The following is a 13,017-nucleotide window of genomic DNA, read 5'->3' as shown; positions in this document are numbered from 1 at the left end:
ACAATTCAAAAAGACGTTGCTGTTGCTATATCAATACTTCGTCTAGCAAGATATTCAGATGATTATACAAGATCAGGCGGTCCATCAATGATGATTGCTAAAGATACATCTAATCATCCTGAACATGTCAAGGAAGTTGGGGGTAATGTAAGAGCCGCTGGAGGAGCAGTTGATGAGCCAGCAATTGTATCAATCAACGCAAATTACAACTTAGGTTTGGCTACACGCAGAACAATGTTAAATGATGAGGAAGTTTTTTCATGCACAATTCAGCTATCTCATATCTTTGGATTTTGTAGAAATGTTAGAAAAGTTATTTTTGGAGCTAACCATAAAGTTGTACTTGTAAGAAAAGCCAATGACAACGATGCAATCTGGCGTCCTGCTGCTGTTCACAATTGTATGGCAAGATTAATAAAAATTTCATTGTGGATGCCAGTAATGACTCCATCAATTACTGAAGAAGAAAGGTTAATTAGTTTTATGAGTTGAGGTGGAAAATCATTGCTATCATATTTGACAATGACCACATATAGAGTTCAAAGTAATATTGCTGCGTTATTTACATGGCAAATAGCATCACAACAAGGAGTTTCTGCGCCGAGGCATCTATTTATTGCTTTACAAAATATTGATCTATCAAATTCACAAGAACGAAGTCATATGATATTTGACATATATGGGACGAGATCAAAATGTAGATACCGGTTTACAAATATCACAGATTTTATAAATCTGTATCCAATTTATTACTTTTCGCTGGAACATCTTGATTTATCTAGACAATCTGTTGTTGATTTTCGCTTTCGAGCTCCTGTAAACCCCCTTAGTGCTAATTACAGAGCAATTGCAGTTATTTTTTCAGATAAAGAAATGTTACTTGAGGGTGCTGGTGGAAAATGGGAGTTGTTGACGCACCAGTAGAAGAAAGTATTTAAATCACTTATATAAAAATTTCATTTAGTAACGTTAATATCACTCTGACGTCTGGTCGGGTGAAAAAATTGCAATCAAAACTTGCAAGTAAATGCGGAACAAAAATAACACTAAAAAAAGATCAAATTTCTGGTGTCAGTCCAAACAAAATTTCGTTAACCAAGACTCAGCTCAAACATTTTAATAAGGCTTTAGAATCAAAAACTGGAGTTCAATTTCATCTTTCTCCGAGCGCAGTTAAAGATATAGTTAAAGTTGGTGGAATATTTCCATTCCTTGCAGCTTTACTAGCATTAATAGCTGCTGCAATTTGTGCTTTAAGCGGTGCTGCCGGAACGGTTGGTAGTGTGTTTATTGATAAAATATCAGGTAAAGGATATAAAAAGGGAAAAGGACTAAGACTACCAGAAACTCATCGATATGGAAAAGGTCTGAGACTTCCAGAAATACTTCGTTGATACTTCCAATGTCTAACTTTGATTTACTTGACGCTGCTAACAAATTAAATATAATTTTTTTTACAGGTGTATTTATGCGTGATCAGTTACCGAAACAGCCCCACGATATTGAAACAGGCATTATTAATCTTGATAATAATTCAGGGTCTGGTACTCACTGGGTTGCATACGCATTTGATCCGCGCGGTTCTATTTATTTTGATTCATACGGGCTTCCTCCGCCAGTAGAATTTTTAAAATACGCCAGGAATATTCCATTTTGGTATTCATCATTACCAACACAAACACTACCTGATCTGCCAATATGTGGTCGTGAAGTAATTAATGTGCTCAATGCTATATCTTCATCAACATCACCATCTCATAAAGTCGTGCACGAGTATGCAAGTAGCCGTCAATCGTTTTAAACAGATCTTAAAGTATAATGGTTGATATTTGCAGAAGATCTTCTATCAAATACAAGTAAAAAAAGATGATATTGATTTGTCAAATCATGCGACTAAAAATGAACTTGCCAATATTATGAATCTTTCTGGAGTTGATAAAGATGAATTTGTTTCTTTTTCTACGGTGTTTTAAAGACGAGTAATATCAACTGGAATGACATGATTAGTAGGGTTCAAGGTGCTACTACGGATAACATCCCATTATTTACTGATAGTGTTAGAATCAGAGACTCATATATATCAATCGCAACTATTAGAAATGAAATTGCAAAAAGCGTTGCTAATCGTTTGCGGAACACCAGTGATATAATGAAAGGTGAACACAGCATGAACGGAAATAAAATAGTTGTTTTAAGAGATCCTACATCTGATAAAGATGCCGCAACAAAAAAAATATGTAGACACAATATATACTAAATTGACCATGCTGCGAGCTGAGTATGACGTTCACGTAAATATGTTTACAAATCTTCTTAAAATGTTTAGAAACATTAATGAAACCGCAGAGGAATTCTTTGGAAATCCGTTGACTGCTGAGGTAAAACTCGTTGATATTAACACAAATCTCGGTGATATTAAAACAGCTATGTAAAACATTGAAATGATTAATAAGCGATTAGTTGTTTTCAGAGATCCTAAATCATTTTCAAAGTCAATCACGATAGCGCAGAGTAATGTCAATGATATTGGAAAAAGACTAGAATATGTTATAAGTGAAATCCCTGATATCGTTAAAAAATTGAACTGATTAAAATTCCCCACAAGCAAATTACCAATAGAGTATACACAGTAGCGTCTGGCAAAGCATTATGGTCACAGCTCAATAAAACCATTTAACATCGCGCTGAGATTACCGGTATATACAGGCTCTCATTACTTGGTGTTGTAACAATTATAATATCTTCCACGATTTCACGGCGGTATCCATCAGGTGGATCTATGTTAGTGATGTTAGACCAAAACTACGAGATAACATTTACTGTGGAACCCGAAGAAAAAAAAAACTCGACTTAATTTATTATTAGTACTTTGAATTAGTAGCTAAATTCCCACCTAATTAAAATACAATGAGTATTCCGATTAACGTTCAACATTATAGATACAATCAAGCACGTGAATGGCAAACAAAATTAAATGATATTGTTGACGAGTATATTTTAAAGGTAAAGAAATATCGCAGACGTGTAGTTATTGTTGATACAATTGTTTATTCAGCGTCTGCTGTTATTGCTGGAACCGGTGTATTATTATCAGCAATAACACCATTACTTGTAATGGCACAAGTAGTTGTAACAATTCAGTTTCAACAATTGCCGGTATTATTAATATTGTTCAAAAAAATATGTACGTGCAGAAGTGAAAAATTGCATGATTATATAATAAAATTACACACAGCTACGTTAGCATACTCCAAATTATCCTCGTTATTATCAACAAGTCTTAGTGATGGAAAAATATCAGATTTTGTGTTCACGGATATGATCAAAATCTACAAAGAAGCAATGACTGTGATTGATTTAGAAAAGCAGAATTTAAATAATAATATCAACTCCACTGAAGTCCCCAGGTGAGCTACTTCAACAGATCAAAACGAACACAACTCCGTGAAAAACTACGATGTTATCAGTGAGCTCAACTAATCCAGAATTTAGTGTTAACTTTCCAACTGCAAATCTAGTAAAAGAAATCGCACTAGCAGAATTACGAGTATACCATAATTAGCCAAATATCAGATCAAAATCATTTGGTGGATTGCAGGCGAATAATTCGTTTGTATTTACACAAAAAATAAAGATGATTGAACACGTGATTGGCAGGTTGTCGCTATTCCTACGGGTAATTATCAAATTGAACAAATCAATGATAAATTCTAATTTAGAATGAAAAATGTAACATGAAAAGAATCATAAATAGCTATACTAGTTCATAAACCGACGTTATCAGCTGCAATTGAAATATATTCTCCAGATTGCGTTGTAGATATTTATCAGTCATGAATTAGATCTGTTTTAGGTTGGCCTGAAATTCCACCAGAGTATCATAGACCATTAGAACCAAAGTTAATTGAATTTTTAAGAAATGAGAAACAATATATAACAACTCCAAAATATCGAAATATTTTCCATTGGAATGGAACTGATGACGTATACAATATTTATGGTTTTAGTGATGAGTTAAGATACACGAACGTTTATAAAATGTATTCCGATCCCATTAATTCCGAGATCAATCAATCAGTCAAGAAAATACGAAATCTCTTTACGTCCTTATCACAATACTATAATGATGATATAAAACAACAAATCATTGAATCAATACAACATCTCAATCAAGTAGAATCAGATTATGATTATGTCAATACAACTTTCATTGAAGAAGTATATAATTACGTTATTTCTTTTCCCCGCCCTAGAAAACCGTTTATCAATTATTATAAAATAACAGAAGAAGAGTATAAATTACCAGGAGATTTTGTATTTGCTGTTCCAAAATTTATTAAAGAGGAAATTAAAAAAAAATAATGAAAATTTTCCTAAAATTGTTGAGTCATGGAGAAAAGTAGACCCACCTCCAACTATTCTTAAACATAACAATAATCCATACCGTGAAGTTCGTCATATTTCACCAGAGATTGTAAATATAACTTCACGATCGCAGTCAATCTTGTTTGTGATGTAATTGATGGCAGCTATCAAATAGATCTTGAAAAATCAAATCAAGCTCAACAAGGATATATTCTGTATACATTTACATCGCAAGTACCTCCTGGATATTTGATTGTACAAGAACCTATTTCTCCTGTTTATCTACGATGTCATAAAAATTTATTATCAAGAATACATTTCAAACTTACTGACCAATCCAGACACTTAAATGACCTGCGTTGAGAATTTTTAAATATAAATTTATACGTAAGATCATAACGATTTTACAATTAATTATTTAATCAAGAGGTATATTATAGAATGTACCAAGATGTGAGAGTTTTCATACACGACAAGGAGGAGGTACTTGAAACGCCATTAAAACAATAATGACACAGTCTCCAGTCAACACAGAACAATTTAGTGTTAATATAGTTATTGATGAAGACTTTTTGTTGACGTAGGAACAATTAGATGAGCTGTGGCGAGAACATATTTTTATGATCACGTGTGATAGCGATCAGATTCTGAATTATGCACATTCCTACATTAAATCTGATCAGCTTAAAAATATTTTCTAATTCTCAATAAAAAAATCTGATTTCATTAAATTGGTTGGTATATTCTATAAAAAAAAATTACAGACAGAATTTTTTAAATATTTATCGGGTAGAATAAAAGTCAGAGGATAATTAATCACGACAGGGACTTAGTTGCCATAACTTTCATTTTTATCACTACTTTCAGTTTTACTCTCACTTTCATATGTGACAGCGTTTTCATTTTCATGATCTGATATAATCTATTTGAGTTGTCTTACGCGTGTATTAATAGTATTTTTTGTTTCGTATTCGTCAGATAATTTTGATCTTATGTTTTCAATCGCGATTGAAAGCCGTAGGAATTTCTCCACTTCTGTATCTTTCACTGTTGATAAACATTGCAACATAAGTTGCTGGATGGTCTTAATTAATCGATATTCCGCTGATAGTGTATAGCCACCTTCAAATTTACCATTTTGTAATGTTTCAAAATGAAAAATGATTTTTTCTGGATCAAGTTGAATTTTTATACCGTCATGTTTTAAATTTTTAATTGCAGAAATATTAGCATTAATATTTTCAGAATTGATTTTTTTGTATATAAAATGTATATTTAAAATTAATATATATTAGGTAAAATTGACCATTTTCGAGGACGACACAACATATAAGTTTTGTTTTGAGTACGGCACAACATATATAGAATCATATTTACAGCGTATATATATATATATATATATATATATATATATATATATATATATATATATATATATATATATATATGTATATATATATATATACTTAATTCTAAGGACGACACAAATACATATAGAAGCATATTTAGAGCGTATATATACTTAATTCTAAGGACGACAAATTCACTTTTGTCTATTGAGAATAGCCAAATTTATATTTTTCTAGTGAGAATAGACAAAGTGATATTTTTCTAGTAAGAATAGCCAAATTGACGTTTCTCTAGTTTCCCAAATTGACGTTTGTCTAGTAGGAATAACCAACTTAAGATTTGGCTAGTGAGAATGGCCAACGTGAGGTTTATCTAATGACAATAGTCATAGTGACGTTTTTCTAGTGAGAATAGCCAAATTGAGATTTGTCTAGTAAGCTTTTTAGATATGTACAATCTTAAGTCTGAGGACGGCACAACATATAATCTTAATTTTATAACTTATTTCTAAGGACAGCACAAATACATGCAATGTTTGTGTTAAGGACGGCACAATACATATACGGATCCTTCTTTGCATTCAGCATATTTTTGCACACCCCCATAATCAACCCCGGGAGAGTGCAAAAGATTACCCACCACGTTGTGATATGGTGGGAGGGTGCATTTTTTGTTGAAGTTCGAGAAATTAATGGGAGAACCCCGATGTTAAAACGGGATATATGAGCTAGCTGATACTTAGAAATCCAAAAATAATGGATGTCACATATGAAAGTGAGAGTAAAACTGAAAGTAGTGATAAAAATGAAAGTTATGGCAACTAAGTCCCTGTCGTGATTAATTATCCTCTGACTTTTATTCTACCCGATAAATATTTAAAAAATTCTGGGATGTCTCACAAACTCTATTTGCTCCATTTATATATAATATCATTTGTTTAATGATTTGTCTATATATATATACTTGAATATTTGTCTTAATTGTAATATGGATGAATTTGAGAGATGATCTAAGATGATTAAGCCTTCTAAAGATAAATTTAATCTTGACAGAATATCCCCCAAGTTACCGATACGAACTGTGGTTGATCTGACGAATAAAACTTTGATTAATAAAATTCATGACGCCAAGAAAGAACTTAAGAAGGATGGCGCATGTCATATGTAGTCAACGTTTAAAATCATCAACAACACCGATGGTGTCGATGCTACGATGAACGACCAACGAGCGGCAACGATCATTAATTATCTCGACGATCGAAAATATCTTTTTTAAGTAAAATTTGTTGTATTTGCAGAAACAGACAATAATACCTGGATTATCCGTGACAAACATGACCCTGTCCTTCATGCTGAGTAAATATTCCAAACCAGGAATGTTGACTGGCACCGAAAAACCATATTCTGAAGGAGGATATCCTTTAACCGCGGTTATCTACGCGTTATATCCGATAAATGATAAGCCAGCGTTAATAATCTAAAACCAATGAAATTTTCAAAAACAAATTAATAGCCGAACGAGTAAAGGGAATAGTTTACAAACGCGATAAGTAGAAATGGTTTAACGGATACAAGACGTAAAATAAAAAATGAGTGGGGAGAAATAGCTAAGGATACCGGAGCGGCTGTCAAAGATGTCGCTGAGCTAGGAAAGAAACTAAAATTTCCAATAATACTAAAATCGATAACCGGATAGATTTTGTACGAATCAAAATATAGATGAAACGGACCTTTGGTTGAAATTATTGATCATAATTAGCATGCGTGGACTAATGCTTTAACATTTCCACGAAATCGAACTGTTAAATTTTATAACGATGGTATATTTGATTTTATTAACAAAATAAGTAAAAACGATCCTGTATCAGTATAGTTATTTCAAAGTTCAGATGATAGAAAATATGATCAGTTTGTACGACCTAATGACGTTATTTATCGCACATAATTTCTCCACGAAGAAATGAAAAATCTTTCGTTAATATATACCGATGATGCTGAACAATTAATCAGTAATTGTTTTACGATTCCGTCAGTCGCAGCTGATTTTGCTAGAGAGAACAATTCGTGGAAACCAACACGATTGGATTTTCTCAGTGATATAATATCGAGTTGTGTCGAATACGGACACGTTGGATTGTGGAATAGTAAATACGATCATAAAGATGTTATTTCGGTTGATATGGTTGCATGCTATCCTGGAAGTGTTCTTGGTATGGGAGAGTTTTTTTAGTATTTTTAGAGATTTGGTCAGCCCACACATGAAATGACCAGAGTATCGATAAATGGACCATTACCAGATTTTGATTTGGCTGGATTCGCTTGTATCGAGTCATTTAAGTTTGCAAGATACAACGAAAAAAAGAAATAGGTTTTAAGTCGAAGCACTGTTAACTTATTGGTCGGAACTAAATTAGGTACAATTGTCTGTTATATTGATGGTGGGTCACCAAAATTTACTCATTTAAGATCTTCAATGCTCGCGCACGTTTCGATAAATCTATTATGGATGATAAGTAGAGTTTCTAAGTTTGCTGTCAGAGTCGCTATGGATTTGTTTTATATCAATAAAATATATTCAGGATTGATAGAACAACTACATATCGGTACTTATGCATCATGGGGTGAATGGAGAATAAAACAGGAAAATATACTTGATTATCCTGAATCCGCCGACGCTGAAAGTAAGGATATTTACTGCAGAAAATATCAGAGATTAAAGCAATGGTCTGCACCGTCGGTGTATGATCCCGTAGCTAGACATAAAACTGTTTATCTCAATGTGCCTGGGGTGCTGGTAAAACAACTCGTGTGATCGAACTATTTCGGAATTTTGATATGGTCGTTTTAACCCGAACACAGACTCGCAAGAGAAATGATGGAAAGAAATATTAAATCATGTACTAATCATACATTCCTTCGATGGAAGGGAGATAAATGGACTTCTGAACGAATGGGAGAGAAATATATTCCAAGGATTGTTGTTTGGGATGAAATATGTACAGTGTCGTTAGAAACATTAGAAACATTTTTTGATTGGTTGTTGACAAAAAATACTGCTGTAATAACGTGTGGCGATCATGGTCAACCACCACCTTTTGTTGGATTGTCTCCGCCCGAATGGCTAAAAAAGATTGTAGATTATTATGAAGAAATAACTGATGATCATTGAGCACTTGATCCAGAAGTAAGTGAGCTTAAGAAATCAATCATACTACAACCGAATAAAGTTCAGTGTGAAAAAATGCGTGAAATAATTTAAGAAACTCCTATTAATAATTTTTGGAATTTATGAAGACCAGATGATTTGATAGTTGCAAGTAGAAAATTAGTTCATGATACACTTCAACAAAATTATTTATGTTACATTAAGAAAAATTTTCAAATCTACCCGTACCATTGTGTTATCGACCAGTTGATGCGCGACGCCGGAATATCGACGTTGATACACAAGGATCGTCAGAAAAACAAAATCTTGTATTAAATGATATTGTTTTAGTTCCTGTCAATGTTGTTGAGAGCGCATTAATCATGAACAAAACTCCGTGGACGCTAGGATACGCAATGACGATTCATTCATCACAAGGATTAACCATCTCTGATACAAATGTTTGGATAGTTGATGATCGTATCGAATGGTCAAATTTAGTTTATCTCGCAGTGTCTCGAGTCAGAAGAATATCTCAGCTGAGGAGAATTGCCATAAACTTTACAGAAACTACTGGCAATAGCGATGTTACTGATAATGACATAGTATGAAAAATTAGTTATAAACAGTAACAAAAAAGTAAACGCGACTTTGATCTCGATGCTGAATTTATAATGACATTAAAACAACAGCAAAATAATCATTGTGCGAGCTGTAACACAGTAATGTTGTGGAGCAATATTTTTAATAATACAAGAGAATTTACTGTAGACAGAATTAATAGTAATTTTGGCCACACACGCGAAAATGTGATGCTGACCTGTCTTTAATGTAATCTACGTCGAGGTGCTAGTTTACAAAAGTGAATGTGGTGATAATTGTGTGTCTTCAGGAATTACTTGTAATTGTTCAAGAACAAAATCCACGTTCAGGAGCAGCTGAATCTAGTCTGTAGATTGCAGGTCTACCCGTGGATCGTACCACGCTGGATATTTAATGTGTCGTAATACTCCAAATAGAATCAGTCGCGCTTTGTTACCACCGTCAAGTTCACCAGGTTTATATAAACATTTTACAGTAACATTTCCTAATACTGGTTTTCTTGAAAGATCATGTCTTTGTATTGGTATATTATTTTTGTAATTGCATTAATGGGTTTCATAGAAGTTGTTCGAGTAATTTCATTATTTAATGCATTAATCACACTTGGTAATCTTGCAACCCATTCGCGAGATCTCGCATCGTTCTGAATTATTTCCTTCGCATATTGATATTAGAACTTTTAAGTACTAAACATGACAAAATACATATAGAATATACCAGGAAGTGGATGCGCATGGGAGGTGAGCAAAAGGTGCGGCAGTTAGAAAATAAAAATGTGGATGTTTGCGATGCTTTCCATCGTTAGTTATTATTCTGTATTATATTTCATTTATCAAAAGATTTTTAATTACTCTTTGCACTCTCATCGCTAATTTTAATAAAGCTAAATGTAACAAACGACGCCAAATGACACTCAATGCAATACATACGACGCTAAATGTAGCAAATAATATTAAATGCAATAAATATGACGCTAAATGTAATAAGTCTAATGTTAAATACTGTAAACGACGCTAAATGTAATAAACCTAATGCGTAATGTGAGAGCATTTTTTTGGGTGTTTAAACTTTAGACAAGAACCCGAAGAGATGGACACATCCACAACGTGCGAAAAGTAGTGACAGATTGAGGAGATTCTCATTTTAATACGTACATCTGGCAAACCCCGAAGAGCAAATCTTTTCTTTGTGTCCAGAAAATATGTACTATGTTCCCGGGAAGTCACTCTGGCTTTAATTTAGTATTTTTAAATGGGAGAATGCAACGAACGCATGTATATCTTTTCATTTTCGTTTCCTTCTCATACTCTTATACATTTCTGCTTGTGATCTTCTAATCTAGTCTCAGGTTTTAACATTGAAATGTCAGTGTGACGTTAGAGTGAAATAATAAAAAATGAAAAATAAAAGGGCTGACAGCGAATGTATTCAATTAGAATTTCCCCACGATGTATGTTGAACTTCAGAAAAACAGATTTAGCATTAAAATTCGGTAAGTCGATGACGAATTTGTTCTCAAAAGGTGAAGGATGTCGTCTTCTAGAGGTGGTAATATATAAGAATCAAAACGACCCGCATTGTGATCGGTTGGCAGAAGGTGGCTACCAAATGGGTATTGGACGATGAATATCGTCTTAATGATGACATAGGCTTAAACACCGTTAGGTTTTCGTTGAAGTGCATCTTTAGCACACATCACAGGATTCCAATAATCTGTGTATTAAATGTGAGGTAGAAAGTTATAATGTTCCTAGGTATCCGTTCTTTTTTCTTGATTTAATGATAGTTTCTAAAGGAATTCAATGCTCTTTTTTACAGGTAAATATAAGTCACTAGTTTACACCTTGAACATTTTTGTTAAGCAAGTCGATAAACAAGGGTAGTCCATATACTCTGTTACAAGAGATCTTCGATACGTTTCGTATCCAGAGATGTCAATGAATGCAAGGAATTGTCAGACCAGTCTTTATACCTCTTTATGAAAACGTTCTTATCTGAGATGGTAGTACATGCCTTTTCCAGATACTCTTCCAATTTTTCTTCTGAAAGCATCATCATATCTTTATTGTGTGGTTTCTGACAAAGAATTTGACATCAATACCATTGCTCTCTTGCCTGACCGGTAATTCTTTCGGCCAAGGCCATATTGACTTCATGACCATCTTTTTGTCTTATTCGTGTTATTGACCAAAATATCACCATCGTCGATCTCAATTGGTTCTTCGTGTTTTCTTCTAATATCTTTGGATCACTTCTCTCAAAATGTTAATTTCCATGTATTGTCAAAATCTGCACACAGCACGACGTTCACTGTCTTCTCCAGTTATATTGCAAACGGAAGATCCACATGAAGATGGTCATATTTTTAGAGTGGATATGATGTCCTTCTATGGGAAATGCTGACTTAAAGAACATGCTCATCTATCGCAGTGTTCTTGTCACTTCTACATAAGGGAATACATAAGAATTGAAAAGCTGCTAATTTTATAGCACTTAAGACAACTCATTAAGCCAAAGTAATTAATATGAACATATATCAGAACATGGACTCATGGACATATTCACGATGGTATAGCCTTCTCCTGTGAAATGCAATAATACTATTTTTATATACAATGATGAGCATAATTGGTGTCATTGAATAGAAATGCACAACATATAGTAATTTATTACATATAAACTTCATTTCTATAATAATAATAATAATAATAATGATAATAATAATATTTCGATGTCTCTAAAACGAAATGTAATGCCTGAAGCTAAAGTTTTATTTAGAGAAAGACTCAGTATTCTGGCTATCAGTCGCATAGAACAAAACTTATTTTCTTTCCCCAAATATTTGCATTGCAATCAAGTAATAGCTAATTCCTTTTAGAATGTGTCAAAATTTGAGTTTAATTTATTCGTTTGAAAGGCGTGTTTAGGAAGAAAGGAATATAATATGTAACCAGTGTAGCCATGCTAATGCAATACAATATGTATTCGAGAAGTGAAACTTAACATGACCATTGTTTCTTGTAAAGGTGACCTATATAATTTGTGCCAGGATAACGCAGTCGCATGACAATGATTTAAAATAACTCAAAACGATAAACGAAGGAAGAAGAAACATCAAAAGCGTTCCTTTGTAAAGCTAACAGATGCAGCATTGAAAAAAGTCTAAACATGAGTGATGGCCTGAATGCAAAATATGGTTAACTTTCAGTAATTTATTCAAGCAACGCAAGTATTTGGTTATATTTAGGAACATGTATTCAGAGTGATAACATCCGACCCGATTATTTCCCACAGTTTCCAAAAGGACTCGCTAAAGCTGTCATACAAGACACCAAGAACAGAGAAAAGCTTATCTCCATGTATTCTGAGGCCCAAGACTTCTACATGGAGTTACCCAAACATTTACAACTCGATCTAAATCAAGTCTTTCCCGGTGAGTAAATAAGTGCTCCATAATTCTAACTATACTGTAAATTATTTCAGATACATTTCTAAACAAATATGTCCTGTATCGTGACATAATGTGAATAATATACATCATGTCTGATACATTCG

General features: G+C 33.3%; 1 protein-coding gene across 2 annotated transcripts in view; it reads left to right on the top strand.

The window, feature by feature from the left end:
- The window catches only part of LOC149804114 (uncharacterized), a 48,452-nt gene that overhangs the window by 13,370 nt on the left and 22,065 nt on the right, over positions 1–13,017 (top strand). For both annotated transcript variants that reach the window (XM_089954078.1, XM_089954079.1), the window contains exon 2: positions 12,757–12,895. In XM_089954078.1, the coding sequence (XP_089810204.1) occupies positions 12,757–12,895 (139 nt within the window). The remainder of the gene's footprint in view (positions 1–12,756; positions 12,896–13,017) is intronic.

This window comes from Sinohyriopsis cumingii, chromosome 3, assembly GCF_028554795.1.
Source record: "Sinohyriopsis cumingii isolate HCF-2022 chromosome 3, ASM2855479v2, whole genome shotgun sequence".
In the NCBI taxonomy this organism is placed as follows: Eukaryota; Metazoa; Mollusca; class Bivalvia; order Unionida; family Unionidae; genus Sinohyriopsis; species Sinohyriopsis cumingii.
Note: the sequence above shows the minus strand (reverse complement) of the source record. Positions and strands in the feature narration are given on the sequence as shown.